Raw genomic sequence first — 16340 nt, 5'->3', positions numbered from 1 at the left:
AGAGAGAGAGAGAGAAAGAAAGAAGAGAGCAGGTTACAATGGCTTGCCTGTGGTCTTCCTGATCAGTCCACTGACACCCATATCAGATCACAACTTCCTGGACAAAATGTTTCACTGTAATAGTGAAGGTGTAAACTTGGCAGTAGAAAACCTAAACAGTATATTTGGCCTCTCAGCTTCCCTCTCAAGTCTAAACAGTATATTTGGCCTCTCAGCTTCCCTCTCAAGTCTAAACAGTATATTTGGCCTCTCAGATTCCCTCTCAAGTCTAAACAGTATATTTGGCCTCTCAGCTTCCCTCTCAAGTCTAAACAGTATATTTGGCCTCTCAGCTTCCCTCTCAAGTCTAAACAGTATATTTGGCCTCTCAGCTTCCCTCTCAAGTCTAACATATCAAGCAGAAAACCTAAGAAAATTAACAACAATGACAATGGTTTGATGAAGATCGCAAAAACCTACGAAAGAAATTGAGAAATGTGTCCAACCAAAAACATAGAGACCCATAAAACCTGAGTCTACACCTTCACTATGGCAACACACACACACACACACACACACACACATTTCCTTCCACAGGGTCGGGGGGTGAGACAGGGATGCAGCTTAAGCCCCACCGTCTTCAACATATATAACGTCGAGGGCCTCGCCAAGTCGAGGGCACTAGAATAGTCTGCGGCACCCGGCCTCACCCTATTAGAATCTGAAGTTAAATGTCTACTGTTTGCTGATGATCTGGTGCTTCTGTCCCCAACCAAGGAGGGCCTACAGCAGCACCTAGATCTGTCCCCAACCAAGGAAAGCCTACAGCAGCACCTAGATCTGTCACCAACCAAGGAGGGCCTACAGCAGCACCTAGATCTGTCACCAACCAAGGAGGGCCTACAGCAGCACCTAGATCTGTCACCAACCAAGGAGGGCCTACAGCAGCACCTAGATCTGTCACCAACCAAGGAAAGCCTACAGCAGCACCTAGATCTGTCCCCAACCAAGGAGGGCCTACAGCAGCACCTAGATCTGTCACCAACCAAGGAAAGCCTACAGCAGCACCTAGATCTTCTGCACAGATTCTGCCAGACCAGGGCCCTGACAGTAAATCTCAGTAAGACCAAAATAATGGTGTTCCAAAAAAGGTCCAGTCACCAGGACCACAAATACAAATTCCATCTAGACACCACACGAAGAATTATCTATCCAAAATGGAGATGTATGGGTAAACCACTTCTCCAATCTTTTTGGCTCTATAACAAAGAATAAAGAGCAAAAACATATACATGATCAAACACAGATCTTAGAATCAACTATTAAAGACTACCAGTACCCACTGGATTCTCCAATTACATTGAAAGAGTTACAGGACAAAATAAAAACCCTCCAACCCAAAAAGGCCTGTGGTGTTGATGGTATCCTCAATGAAATGATCAAATATACAGACAACAAATTCCAATTGGCTATACTAAAACTCTTTAACATCATACTTAGCTCTGGCATCTTCCCCAATATTTGGAACCAAGGACTGATCACCCCAATCCACAAAAGTGGAGACAAATTTGACCCCAATAACTACCGTGGAATATGTGTCAACAGTAACCTTGGGAAAATCCTCTGCATTATTATTAACAGCAGACTCGTACATTTCCTCATGAAAACAATGTACTGAGCAAATGTCAAATTGGCTTTTTACCAAATTACCGTACAACAGACCATGTATTCACCCTGCACACCCTAATTGACAATCAAACAAACCAAAACAAAGGCAAAGTCTTCTCATGCTTTGTTGATTTCAAAAAGCCTTCGACTCAATCTGGCATGAGGGTCTGCTATACAAACTGATGGAAAGTGGTGTTGGGGGTAAAACATACGACATTATAAAATCCATGTACACAAACAACAAGTGTGCGGTTAAAATTGGCAAAAAACACACACATTTCTTCACACAAGGTCGTGGGGTTAGACAGGGATGCAGCTTAAGCCCCACCCTCTTCAACATATATATCAACGAATTGGCGAGGGCACTAGAAAAGTCTGCAGCACCCGGCCTCCCCCTGCTAGAATCCGAAGTCAAATGTCTGCTGTTTGCTGATGATCTGGTGCTTCTGTCACCAACCAAGGAGGGCCTACAGCAGCACCTAGATCTTATGCACAGATTCTGTCAGACCTGGGCCCTGACAGTAAATCTCAGTAAGACCAAAATAATGGTGTTCCAAAAAAGGTCCAGTCACCAGGACCACAAATACAAATTCCATCTAGACACTGTTGCCCTAGAGCACACAAAAAACTATACATACCTTGGCCTAAACATCAGCACCACAGGTAACTTCCACAAAGCTGTGAACGATCTGAGAGACAAGGCAAGAAGGGCATTCTATGCCATCAAAAGAAACATAAATTTCAACATACCAATTAGGATTTGGCAAAAAATACTTGAATCAGTCATAGAGCCCATTGCCCTTTATGGTTGTGAGGTCTGGGGTCCGCTCACCAACCAAGACTTCACAAAATGGGACAAACACCAAATTGAGACTCTGCACGCAGAATTCTGCAAAAATATCCTCCGTGTACAACGTAGAACACCAAATAATGCATGCAGAGCAGAATTAGGCCGATACCCACTAATTATCAAAATTCAGAAAAGAGCTGTTAAATTCTACAACCACCTAAAGGAAGCAATTCACAAACCTTCCATAACAAAGCCATCACCTACAGAGAGATGAACCTGGAGAAGAGTCCCCTAAGCAAGCTGGTCCTGGGGCTCTGTTCACAAACACAAACACACACTACAGAGCCCCAGGACAGCAGCACAATTAGACCCAACCAAATCATGAGAAAACAAAAAGATAATTACTTAACACATTGGAAAGAATTAACAAAAAAACAGAGCAAACTAGAATGCTATTTGGCCCTACACAGAGAGTACACAGCGGCAGAATACCTGACCACTGTGACTGACCCAAAATTAAGGAAAGCCTTGACTATGTACAGACTCAGTGAGCATAGCCTTGCTATTGAGAAAGGCCGCCGTAGGCAGACATGGCTCTCAAGAGAAGACAGGCTATGTGCTCACTGCCCACAAAATGAGGTGGAAACTGAGCTGCACTTCCTAACCTCCTGCCCAATGTATGACCTGATTAGAGAGACATATTTCCCTCAGATTACACAGATCCACAAAGAATTCGAAAACAAATCCAATTTTGAAAAACTCCCATATCTACTGGGTGAAATTCCACAGTGTGCCATCACAGCAGCAAGATTTGTGACCTGTTGCCACGAGAAAAGGGCAACCAGTGAAGAACAAACACCATTGTAAATACAACCCATATTTATGCTTATTTATTTTATCTTGTGTCCTTTAGCCATTTGTACATTGTTAGAACACTGTATATATATATATATAATATGACATTTGTAATGTCTTTACTGTTTTGAAACTTCTGTATGTGTAATGTTTACTGTTAATTCTTGTTGTTTTTCACTTTATATATTCACTTTGTATGTTGTCTACCTCACTTGCTTTGGCAATGTTAACACATGTTTCCCATGCCAATAAAGCCCTTGAATTGAATTGAATTGCAGAGAGAGAGAGAGATGCAGAGAGAGAGAGATGAGATGAGATGCAGAGAGAGAGAGATGAGATGAGATGCAGAGAGAGAGAGATGAGATGCAGAGAGAGAGAGATGCAGAGAGAGAGAGAGAGATGCAGAGAGAGAGAGATGAGATGCAGAGAGAGAGAGAGATGCAGAGAGAGAGAGAGAGATGCAGAGAGAGAGATGAGATGCAGAGAGAGAGAGAGAGACAGAGATGAGAGAGAGAGCTAACTCACCACAGGGAAGGGGTGACAGAGGAGAAGCAGCAGCTGGAACAGAACCTTCTTACGGACCTCTCCCTGGAACTGGATCAGACCACAGAACCTACAGGAGGGGAGAGAGAGTAGGGTGAGGGTGAGGGGGAGAGAGAGAGAGTAGGGTTCGGGTGAGGGGGAGAGAGAGAGAGTAGGGTGAGGGTGAGGGGGAGAGAGAGTAGGGTTCGGGTGAGAGAGCAATGGGGGTGTATATCAGGTTGTGTGTATATCAGGTTGTGTGTATATCAGGTTGTGTGTGTGTGTATATCAGGTTGTGTGTATATCAGGTGTGTGTGTGTGTGTGTGTGTGTGTGTGTATATCAGGTTGTGTGTATATCAGGTTGTGTGTATATCAGGTTGTGTGTGTGTATATCAGGTTGTGTGTATGTGTATATCAGGTTGTGTGTATATCAGGTTGTGTGTGTGTGTGTGTGTATATCAGGTTGTGTGTATATCAGGTTGTGTGTATATCAGGTTGTGTGTGTGTGTATATCAGGTTGTGTGTATGTGTATATCAGGTTGTGTGTATATCAGGTTGTGTGTATATCAGGTTGTGTGTATGTGTATATCAGGTTGTGTGTATATCAGGTTGTGTGTATATCAGGTTGTGTGTATATCAGGTTGTGTGTATATCAGGTTTTGTGTGTGTGTATATCAGGTTGTGTGTGTGTGTATATCAGGTTGTGTGTATGTGTATATCAGGTGTGTGTATGTGTATATCAGGTTGTGTGTATATCAGGTTGTGTGTATATCAGGTTGTGTGTGTATATCAGGTTGTGTGTATGTGTATATCAGGTTGTGTGTATGTGTATATCAGGTTGTGTGTATATCAGGTTGTGTGTATATCAGGTTGTGTGTATATCAGGTTGTGTGTGTGTGTATATCAGGTTGTGTGTGTGTGTATCAGGTTGTGTGTGTGTGTATATCAGGTTGTGTGTATGTGTATATCAGGTTGTGTGTATATCAGGTTGTGTGTTATGACTAAATGTTTTAACACTGTATCAGAGGTGAGATGCAGTGGAGATGTATTTGGAGTGTGTGTGTGTGTGTTAAAAGAAACCCCACTCACACAGCGATGGCAGAGCGGAGCTTCTGAGTGTCCTTGGACTTCTTAATCTCTTCTTTACAGAGAGACAACAAGTCCACACAGAACTGATGACTAAAGAGAGAGACAGAGACATTCACTTTATATATTATCTACCTCACTTGCTTTGGCAATGTTAACACATGTTTCCCATGCCAATAAAGCCCTTGAATTGAATTGAGAGAGAGAGAAGAATATATGAGCTGCAGGATAAAAGAGAGAGAGAAGAGAGAGATCAGAGAAAGAGAGAGAGAGAGAAAAGAGAGAGATCAGAGAGAGAGAGAGATCAGAGAGAGAGAGAGAGAGAGAGAGAAGAGAGAGAGATCAGAGAAAGAGAGAGAGAGAAAAGAGAGAGAGAGATCAGAGAGAGAGAGAGATCAGAGAGAGAGAGAGATCAGAGAGAGAGAGAGATCAGAGAGAGAGAGAGAGAAAAGAGAGAGCAGAGAAGAAAAGAGAGAGAGAACCGAGAGAGAAGAGCAGAGAGAGCAAATAACAGATTAGCGTAGCTTCTATTCATTCAATCAGCCACTATATTACATATCTTTATGTATTCTACATACACAACACTATAACTCTTCGAAATGTCCTGTTTCTGCTGTTTCTGACAGATAAGGAAGTAGTACTGAGTCCTACCTAACAGGCATCAGTAGAACAGTCTATAACATGAACCCCACTCACTCCTGGTCTGTAGTGAAGGTGTCAAAACAGGCTCTAGCCAGCATCTGGTCCAGCATCTTCAGGAAGGGGATAGACACCCTACACAGAGACACACACACATTACACACAGGCTCTAGCCAGCATCTGGTCCAGCATCTTCAGGAAGGGGATAGACACCCTACACAGAGACACACACACATTACACACAGGCTCTAGCCAGCATCTGGTCCAGCATCTTCAGGAAGGGGATAGACACCCTACACAGAGACACACAGTTTACCACTAGTTTCATTCCCTCTGTAGTTTACCAGGTTAGTTTCATTGTCATTTCTCAGGTTGTCTCTGAAGACGTGCAGCAGTGTGTGTGTACCTGTCATTTCTCAGGTTGTCTCTGAAGACGTGCAGCAGTGTGTGTGTGTGTGTGTGTGTGTGTGTGTGTGTGTGTGTGTGTGTGTGTGTGTGTGTACCTGTCATTTCTCAGGTTGTCTCTGAAGACATGCAGCAGTGCCTCACTAAACTGTCCCAGCGCTGCTGCATCCTGCTGAATCAGCATCAGGTGGTCAAACAGAGACTGGGAGGAGAAACGCACCTGGAGACAGACAGAGAGAGAGACAGAGAGAGAGACAGAGAGACGGAGAGACGGAGAGACGGAGGGAGGGAGGGAGATGTAGAGAGACGAGGAGGGAGGGAGAGAGGGATGTAGAGATAGACATCAGTGTAGTTAACATCAGACAGAGGACTGATAGATAGACATCATAGTGTAGTTAACAGACAGAGGACTGATAGACATCAGTGTAGTTAACATCAGACAGAGGACTGATAGATAGACATCAGTGTAGTTAACATCAGACAGAGGACTGATAGACATCAGTGTGTAGTTAACATCAGACAGAGGACTGATAGACATCAGTGTGTAGTTAACATCAGACAGAGGACTGATAGATAGACATCAGTGTAGTTAACATCAGACCCAGAGGACTGATAGATAGACATCAGTGTAGTTAACATCAGACAGAGGACTGATAGACATCATAGTGTAGTTAATATCAGACAGAGGACTGATAGATAGACATCATAGTGTAGTTAACATCAGACAGAGGACTGATAGACATCAGTGTAGTTAACATCAGACCCAGAGGACTGATAGACAGAGGACTGATAGACAGAGGACTGATAGACAGAGGACTGATAGACATCAGTGTAGTTAACATCAGACAGAGGACTGATAGATAGACATCAGTGTAGTTAACATCAGACAGAGGACTGATAGATAGACATCAGTGTAGTTAACATCAGACAGAGGACTGATAGACATCAGTGTGTAGTTAACATCAGACAGAGGACTGATAGACATCAGTGTAGTTAACATCAGACCCAGAGGACTGATAGATAGACATCAGTGTAGTTAACATCAGACAGAGGACTGATAGACATCATAGTGTAGTTAATATCAGACAGAGGACTGATAGATAGACATCATAGTGTAGTTAACATCAGACAGAGGACTGATAGACATCAGTGTAGTTAACATCAGACCCAGAGGACTGATAGACAGAGGACTGATAGACATCAGTGTAGTTAACATCAGACAGAGGACTGATAGACATCAGTGTAGTTAACATCAGACAGAGGACTGATAGATAGACATCATAGTGTGGTTAACATCAGACAGAGGACTGATAGATAGACATCATAGTGTAGTTAACATCAGACCCAGAGGACTGATAGATAGACATCAGTGTAGTTATCAGACAGAGGACTGATAGACATCATAGTGTAGTTAATATCAGACAGAGGACTGATAGATAGACATCATAGTGTAGTTAACATCAGACAGAGGACTGATAGACATCATAGTGTAGTTAACATCAGACAGAGGACTGATAGATAGACATCAGTGTAGTTAACATCAGACAGAGGACTGATAGACATCATAGTGTAGTTAATATCAGACAGAGGACTGATAGACATCAGTGTAGTTAACATCAGACCCAGAGGACTGATAGACATCATAGTGTAGTTAACAGACAGAGGACTGATAGACATCAGTGTAGTTATCAGACAGAGGACTGATAGATAGACATCATAGTGTAGTTAACATCAGACAGAGGACTGATAGACATCAGTGTAGTTAACATCAGACCCAGAGGACTGATAGACATCATAGTGTAGTTAACATCAGACCCAGAGGACTGATAGATAGACATCAGTGTAGTTAACATCAGACAGAGGACTAATAGATAGATATCATAGTGTAGTTAACATCAGACCCAGAGGACTGATAGATAGACATCAGTGTAGTTAACATCAGACAGAGGACTGATAGATAGACATCATAGTGTAGTTAACATCAGACCCAGAGGACTGATAGACATCATAGTGTAGTTAACATCAGACCCAGAGGACTGATAGATAGACATCCGTGTGTAGTTAACATCAGACAGAGGACTGATAGACATCAGTGTAGTTAACATCAGACCCAAAGGACTGATAGATAGACATCATAGTGTAGTTAACATCAGACAGAGGACTGATAGATAGACATCCGTGTGTAGTTAACATCAGACAGAGGACTGATAGATAGACATCCGTGTAGTTAACATCAGACAGAGGACTGATAGACATCAGTGTAGTTAACATCAGACAGAGGACTGATAGACATCAGTGTAGTTAACATCAGACAGAGGACTGATAGACAGAGGACTGATAGACATCAGTGTAGTTAACATCAGACAGAGGACTGATAGACATCAGTGTAGTTAACATCAGACAGAGGACTGATAGACATCAGTGTAGTTAACATCAGACAGAGGACTGATAGATAGACATCATAGTGTAGTTAACATCAGACCCAGAGGACTGATAGACATCATAGTGTAGTTAACATCAGACCCAAAGGACTGATAGATAGACATCATAGTGTAGTTAACATCAGACAGAGGACTGATAGATAGACATCCGTGTGTAGTTAACATCAGACAGAGGACTGATAGATAGACATCCGTGTGTAGTTAACATCAGACAGAGGACTGATAGATAGACATCAGTGTAGTTAACATCAGACAGAGGACTGATAGATAGACATCAGTGTAGTTAACATCAGACAGAGGACTGATAGATAGACATCAGTGTAGTTAACATCAGACAGAGGACTGATAGATAGACATCAGTGTAGTTAACATCAGACAGAGGACTGATAGATAGACATCATAGTGTAGTTAACAGACAGAGGACTGATAGATAGACATCATAGTGTAGTTAACAGACAGAGGACTGATAGACATCAGTGTAGTTAACATCAGACACAGAGGACTGATAGATAGACATCATAGTGTAGTTAACATCAGACCCAAAGGACTGATAGATAGACATCATAGTGTAGTTAACATCAGACAGAGGACTGATAGACATCAGTGTAGTTAACATCAGACAGAGGACTGATAGACATCAGTGTAGTTAACATCAGACAGAGGACTGATAGATAGACATCCGTGTGTAGTTAACATCAGACAGAGGACTGATAGACATCAGTGTAGTTAACATCAGACAGAGGACTGATAGATAGACATCAGTGTAGTTAACATCAGACAGAGGACTGATAGATAGACATCATAGTGTAGTTAACAGACAGAGGACTGATAGACATCAGTGTAGTTAACATCAGACACAGAGGACTGATAGACATCAGTGTAGTTAACATCAGACAGAGGACTGATAGACATCAGTGTAGTTAACATCAGACAGAGGACTGATAGATAGACATCCGTGTGTAGTTAACATCAGACCCAGAGGACTGATAGACATCATAGTGTAGTTAACATCAGACCCAGAGGACTGTAACAGATCAGTAGGAACTCTGAGATCCAGACCAGAACAGTAAAACTATAAAATAAGATATTACCACTCTGTTTAACATAGTGTAAGTCTGGACCGTGTGAGAAGCCACATTGAGCAACATTAAGTCTAAACAGCTCATCTCTCTGTCTGCGTACCAAATCACACTCTAGTAGTGCACTACTTTTGACCAGGGCCCATAGGGGAGAGGGTTCTATTTTGGGACGCACACTCTGATGTCCTGGCATCACTTCCCATAGTGATGACAGGTTGAAACTGAGTGACACACTGAAGGCTGGTGACAACTGGCTCATCGTTCCCATAGCAACAACACAGCATCAACACCCGCTGGAGAGGAGAGGACTTCTGTCTTCTACACAGTGGCAGTTACAATGTCTGTAGTTTATTTTATCTTTATTTAACCAGGCAAGTCAGTTAATTAAGAACAAATTCTTATTTTCAATGACGGCCTAGGAACGATGGGTTAACTGCCTGTTCAGGGGCAGAACGACAGATTTGTACCTTGTCAGCTAGGGGATTCGATCCAGCAACCTTCCGGTTACTAGTCCAACGCTCTAACCACTAGGCTACCCTGTCGTGATGACATGCTGGTCTTTCAGGGGGTGTGAGAGGAGAGTTGGACTCAGCAGTGGGAGGGGGGGGGGGGGGGGGGGGGGGGGGTGGGGGGGAGTCTCACAGGAGATGGTTTTATGAAATATCGCAACACGAATGTGAAACGGCGGTAAAGGAGACGAGGACGATGAGAAAGTTTCCAGGATCCAACAGGATGCTTCATCTCTTTGGACTCTTGTGTGTGAGAACCAACTCCAGATCAGCCTAGGGACACAGTTCTGGCTACCTCAGAAGTGTCTGTGCTTCTCCAGTCCAGTCAGATTATAGCAAGAGTCAGAGACAGAGAAATACCTTCATCCCTTTGGACTCGTGTGTGAGAACCAACTCCAGATCAGCCTAGGGACACAGTTCTGGCTACCTCAGAAGTGTCTGTGCGTCTCCAGTCCAGTCAGATTATAGCAAGAGTCAGAGACAGAGAAATACCACATACAAATACCATTTAGCAGATCTTATTGAGGGTGTAGCTTGTGTTCCTAGCTCCAACAGTGGAGCAATATCTAACAATACACAACCTAAAGTAAAGGAATGGAGTTAAGAATATATGCCTATGAATGACAGTTTACAACCAAGCCTATGAATGACAGTTTATAACGTAGCCTATGAATGACAGTTTATAACGTAGCCTATGAATGACAGTTTACAACCAAGCCTATGAATGACAGTTTACAACCAAGCCTATGAATGACAGTTTACAACCAAGCCTATGAATGACAGTTTACAACCAAGCCTATGAATGACAGTTTACAACCTAGCCTATGAATGACAGTTTACAACCTAGCCTATGAATGACAGTTTACAACCTAGCCTATGAATGACAGTTTACAACCTAGCCTATGAATGACAGTTTACAACCAAGCCTATGAATGACAGTTTATAACGTAGCCTATGAATGACAGTTTATAACGTAGCCTATGAATGACAGTTTATAACGTAGCCTATGAATGACAGTTTATAACGTAGCCTATGAATGACAGTTTACAACCAAGCCTATGAATGACAGTTTACAACCTAGCCTATGAATGACAGTTTACAACCTAGCCTATGAATGACAGTTTACAACCTAGCCTATGAATGACAGTTTACAACCTAGCCTATGAATGACAGTTTACAACCTAGCCTATGAATGACAGTTTACAACCTAGCCTATGAATGACAGTTTATGATGACAGTTTACAACCTAGCCTATGAAAGACAGTTTATAACCAAGCCTATGAAAGACAGTTTACAGTTTACAACCTAGCCTATGAATGACAGTTTATAAATGACAGTTTATAACGTAGGTGCACACGGGTCGAGAGAATTTTGAGGAATCAAGGTGACAGACAGTGACATATTCAATACCACCTTGCACACTCTTTCCTGCATCTAGCTGATCTAGAGTGTAATCATTAGTCCAACAGTTGCAAACGAGAGTTTCTATAGGACAAATTCAGGTATGTTTATCCCGTTTTTTTCAACAGAATCGGTGCAATGAACACACCCCTGAGCACACGCATACACAGTTCTCTTTCATAGCAGCCACATACAAACAGCTCATTGTGTATATAAATTCCTTCTCACATCTATCTACGTGCTCTCCCCTCCTCTCACCTTTTCCCTTCGCTTGTGGACTTCAGTGCACAACACATTAGCTGTCTGTGACCAGGCGAAAAAAAACCTTTTCCAAGCCAAACCTTCATATCATGACCGCTAACCGCACACAGCCTACATTGTTGTCACGTCATAGTCAACATGGCTACTAGGACTAACCCGTTAGTGAACCCGCTACACTACAGTGTAGTCAGCAAGCAGTTTAGCAGTTACACAGACAGGCCCCGGTGGCAAAACATTAATAAACCAAAAGCTTACCTTGACTTGGAAGAGTTCCAGTGTTGGATAGCCATAGCCAGCTAGCTAACATAGCATCCCTCTCTGTTGGATAGTCATAGCCAGCTAGCTAACATAGCATCCCTCTCTGTTGGATAGCCATAGCCAGCTAGCTAACATAGCATCCCTCTCTGTTGGATAGTCATAGCCAGCTAGCTAACATAGCATCCCTCTCTGTTGGATAGCCATAGCCAGCTAGCTAACATAGCATCCCTCTCTGTTGGATAGCCATAGCCAGCTAGCTAACATAGCATCCCTCTCTGTTGGATAGCCATAGCCAGCTAGCTAACATAGCATCCCTCTCTGTTGGATAGTCATAGCCAGCTAGCTAACATAGCATCCCTCTCTGTTGGATAGCCATAGCCAGCTAGCTAACATAGCATCCCTCTCTGTTGGATAGCCATAGCCAGCTAGCTAACATAGCATCCCTCTCTGTTGGATAGCCATAGCCAGCTAGCTAACATAGCATCCCTCTCTGTTGGATAGTCATAGCCAGCTAGCTAACATAGCATCCCTCTCTGTTGGATAGCCATAGCCAGCTAGCTAACATAGCATCCCTCTCTGTTGGATAGCCATAGCCAGCTAGCTAACATAGCATCCCTCTCTGTTGGATAGCCATAGCCAGCTAGCTAACATAGCATCCCTCTCTGTTGGATAGCCATAGCCAGCTAGCTAACATAGCATCCCTCTCTGTTGGATAGCCATAGCCAGCTAGCTAACATAGCATCCCTCTCTGTTGGATAGCCATAGCCAGCTAGCTAACATAGCATCCCTCTCTGTTGGATAGCCATAGCCAGCCAGCTAACATAGCATCCCTCTCTGTTTGAACAGGGTGTTTCAGTAGGCTAAACTAACTAGCTACATTAGCTAGCTAAGTAAGTGAAGAAAAAAAAGAAGAAATATAGCTACAGTAGCTCTCTCACTCACTCTTGCTTCTCGTTCATTTAAATTTTTTGTTTAAATGTATTCGTTAAAAACTGTTTTACTATTGTTTTTCTCTCTCTTTGAGTCGACTAGATTCACCACGTTATGCACTGCAGTGCTAGCTAGCTGTAGCTAACGCTTTCACGACTAGATTCACCACGTTATGCACTGCAGTGCTAGCTAGCTGTAGCTAACGCTTTCACGACTAGATTCACCACGTTATGCACTGCAGTGCTAGCTAGCTGTAGCTAACGCTTTCACGACTAGATTCACCACGTTATGCACTGCAGTGCTAGCTAGCTGTAGCTAACGCTTTCACGACTAGATTCACCACGTTATGCACTGCAGTGCTAGCTAGCTGTAGCTAACGCTTTCACGACTAGATTCACCACGTTATGCACTGCAGTGCTAGCTAGCTGTAGCTAACGCTTTCACGACTAGATTCACCACGTTATGCACTGCAGTGCTAGCTAGCTGTAGCTAACGCTTTCACGACTAGATTCACCACGTTATGCACTGCAGTGCTAGCTAGCTGTAGCTAACGCTTTCACGACTAGATTCACCACGTTATGCACTGCAGTGCTAGCTAGCTGTAGCTAACGCTTTCACGACTAGATTCACCACGTTATGCACTGCAGTGCTAGCTAGCTGTAGCTAACGCTTTCACGACTAGACTCACCACGTTATGCACTGCAGTGCTAGCTAGCTGTAGCTAACGCTTTCACGACTAGATTCACCACGTTATGCACTGCAGTGCTAGCTAGCTGTAGCTAACGCTTTCACGACTAGATTCACCACGTTATGCACTGCAGTGCTAGCTAGCTGTAGCTAACGCTTTCACGACTAGATTCACCACGTTATGCACTGCAGTGCTAGCTAGCTGTAGCTAACGCTTTCACGACTAGATTCCGGCTACACCATGGTACTACTGTAGATTAGTTTTAATCCATTATTTGGTGGCTTGTGAAAAAGGAAAACTTTTTTTAAAAATATTTCACAATTCGCATTTTTTATGAAATTCACTCTGAGGAGTCTCCACTGCTACAGACACATGGCTACAGACACATGGCTACAGACACATGGCTACAGACACATGGCTACAGACACATGGCTACAGACACATGGCTACAGACACAGGGCTACAGACACAGGGCTACAGACACAGGGCTACAGACACAGGCTACAGACACAGGGCTACAGACACAGGGCTGCAGACACAGGGCTGCAGACACCACTGACACCGGGCCACAGGCACAGAGCTACAGACACAGAGCTACAGACACAGAGCTACAGACACAGAGCTACAGACACAGAGCTACAGACACAGACTTCGGCGATGTCATCTACAAAAATGGCTTCCAACACTCTACTCAGCAAACTGGATGCAGTCTATCACAGTGCCATCCGTTTTGTCACTAAAGCACCTTATACCACCCACCACTGCGACTTGTATGCTCTAGTCGGCTGGCCCTCGCTACATATTCGTCGCCAGACCCACTGGCTCCAGGTCATCTACAAGTCTATGCTAGGTAAAGCTCCGCCTTATCTCAGCTCACTGGTCACGATGGCAACACCCATCCGTAGCACGCGCTCCAGCAGGTGTATCTCACTGATCATCCCTAAAGCCAACACCTCATTTGGCCGCCTTTCGTTCCAGTACTCTGCTGCCTGTGACTGGAACGAATTGCAAAAATCGCTGAAGTTGGAGACTTTTATCTCCCTCACCAACTTCAAACATCAGCTATCTGAGCAGCTAACCGATCGCTGCAGCTGTACATAGTCTATTGGTAAATAGCCCACCCTTTTCACCTACCTCATCCCCATACTGTTTTTATTTATTTACTTTTCTGCTCTTCTGCACACCAATATCTCTACCTGTACATGACCATCTGATCTTTTATCACTCCAGTGTTAATCTGCAAAATTGTAATTATTTGCCTACCTCCTCATGCCTTTTGCACACATTGTATATAGACCCCCCCTTTGTTTTCTACTGTGTTATTGACTTGTTTAATGTTTACTCCATGTGTAACTCTTTGTTGTATGCTCACACTGCTATGCTTTATCTTGGCCAGGTCGCAGTTGCAAATGAGAACTTGTTCTCAACTAGCCTACCTGGTTAAATAAAGGTGTTCTCAACTAGCCTACCTGGTTAAATAAAGGTGTTCTCAACTAGCCTACCTGGTTAAATAAAGGTGTTCTCAACTAGCCTACCTGGTTAAATAAAGGTGTTCTCAACTAGCCTACCTGGTTAAATAAAGGTGAAATAAAAAAAAATTAAAAAAACAGAGCAACAGACACAGAGCTACAGACACAGAGCTACAGACACAGAGCAACAGACACAGAGCTACAGACGCAGGGCTGCAGACACCACTGACACCGGGCCACAGGCACAGAGCAACAGAAACAGAGCTACAGACACAGAGCTACAGACACAGAGCTACAGACACAGAGCTACAGACACAGGGCTGCAGACACCACTGACACCGGGCCACAGGCACAGAGCAACAGAAACAGAGCTACAGACACAGAGCTACAGACACAGAGCTACAGACACAGAGCAACAGACACAGAGCAACAGAAACATCACAACAGAAGATACAGATACAGACACAGGGCTACAGACACGGGGCTACAGACACGGGGCTACAGACACGGGGCTACAGACACGGGGCTACAGACACGGGGCTACAGACACGTACCGTAGACTCAGTCAGTCCTCCTACAGACACGGTCAACCCCAGCAGTGTGTGGTACTGGTATTGGGGCAGTCTGAGCAGCTGGGTGATGTGGGGGAAGGCCTGAGACGGAGCGTTCCAGTTCAGACCCTCTGCCCCTTCACTGAGAGCACAGAGACACACGGGGTCCAGTTAGTTTTTCAACTCAATAACTGACCTGTAAATCTTTCATTGAAACGTGCCCACTGTATGAGAATACCCAGAGACATCCATAGTATTGTATGAGATTACCCAGAGACATCCATAGTATTGTATGAGATTACCCAGAGACATCCATAGTATTGTATGAGATTACCCAGAGACATCCATAGTATTGTATGAGATTACCCAGAGACATCCATAGTATTGTATGAGATTACCCAGAGACATCCATAGTATTGTATGAGATTACCCAGAGACATCCATAGAGTCGTGTATGAGATTACCCAGAACCCAGAGGGATAATAAGCTATCTGATAACTACTCTGTTGAGGGATCATGTGGTTGCCTCACCTAGCTACCTGATAACTACTCAGTTGAGGGATAATGTAGTGACTGATGTGGTTGTCTCACCTAGCTACCTGATAACTACTCAGTTGAGGGATGATGTAGTGACTGATGTGGTTGTCTCACCTAGCTATCTGATAACTACTCTGTTGAGGGATAATGTGGTTGTCTTACCTAGCTATCTGATAACTACTCTGTTGAGGGATAATGTAGTGACTGATGTGGTTGTCTCACCTAGCTACCTGATAACTACTCTGAGTGATAATGTACTGACTGTGATGTG

At 43.6% G+C, this 16340-nt stretch overlaps 1 protein-coding gene across 1 annotated transcript in view; it reads right to left on the bottom strand.

Moving 5' to 3' along the window:
• Window positions 1-15675, bottom strand: part of LOC116373903 (tubulin-specific chaperone D-like) — an 18787-nt gene extending 3112 nt beyond the window's left edge. The window contains exons 1-5 of the mRNA XM_031822204.1: window positions 15536-15675; window positions 6044-6165; window positions 5598-5675; window positions 4905-4994; window positions 3818-3905 (exon numbers count right to left, since the gene is read on the bottom strand). Coding sequence (XP_031678064.1) covers window positions 3818-3905; window positions 4905-4994; window positions 5598-5675; window positions 6044-6129 — 342 coding nt within the window. The 5' untranslated portion in view covers window positions 6130-6165; window positions 15536-15675. The remainder of the gene's footprint in view (window positions 1-3817; window positions 3906-4904; window positions 4995-5597; window positions 5676-6043; window positions 6166-15535) is intronic.
• Window positions 15676-16340: the final 665 nt, after the last annotated feature.

This window comes from Oncorhynchus kisutch, unplaced genomic scaffold (assembly GCF_002021735.2).
Source record: "Oncorhynchus kisutch isolate 150728-3 unplaced genomic scaffold, Okis_V2 scaffold4088, whole genome shotgun sequence".
Classification (NCBI taxonomy): domain Eukaryota; kingdom Metazoa; phylum Chordata; class Actinopteri; order Salmoniformes; family Salmonidae; genus Oncorhynchus; species Oncorhynchus kisutch.
The sequence above is the reverse complement of the archived record's forward strand: the minus strand, read 5'-3'. Positions and strand labels throughout refer to the sequence as shown.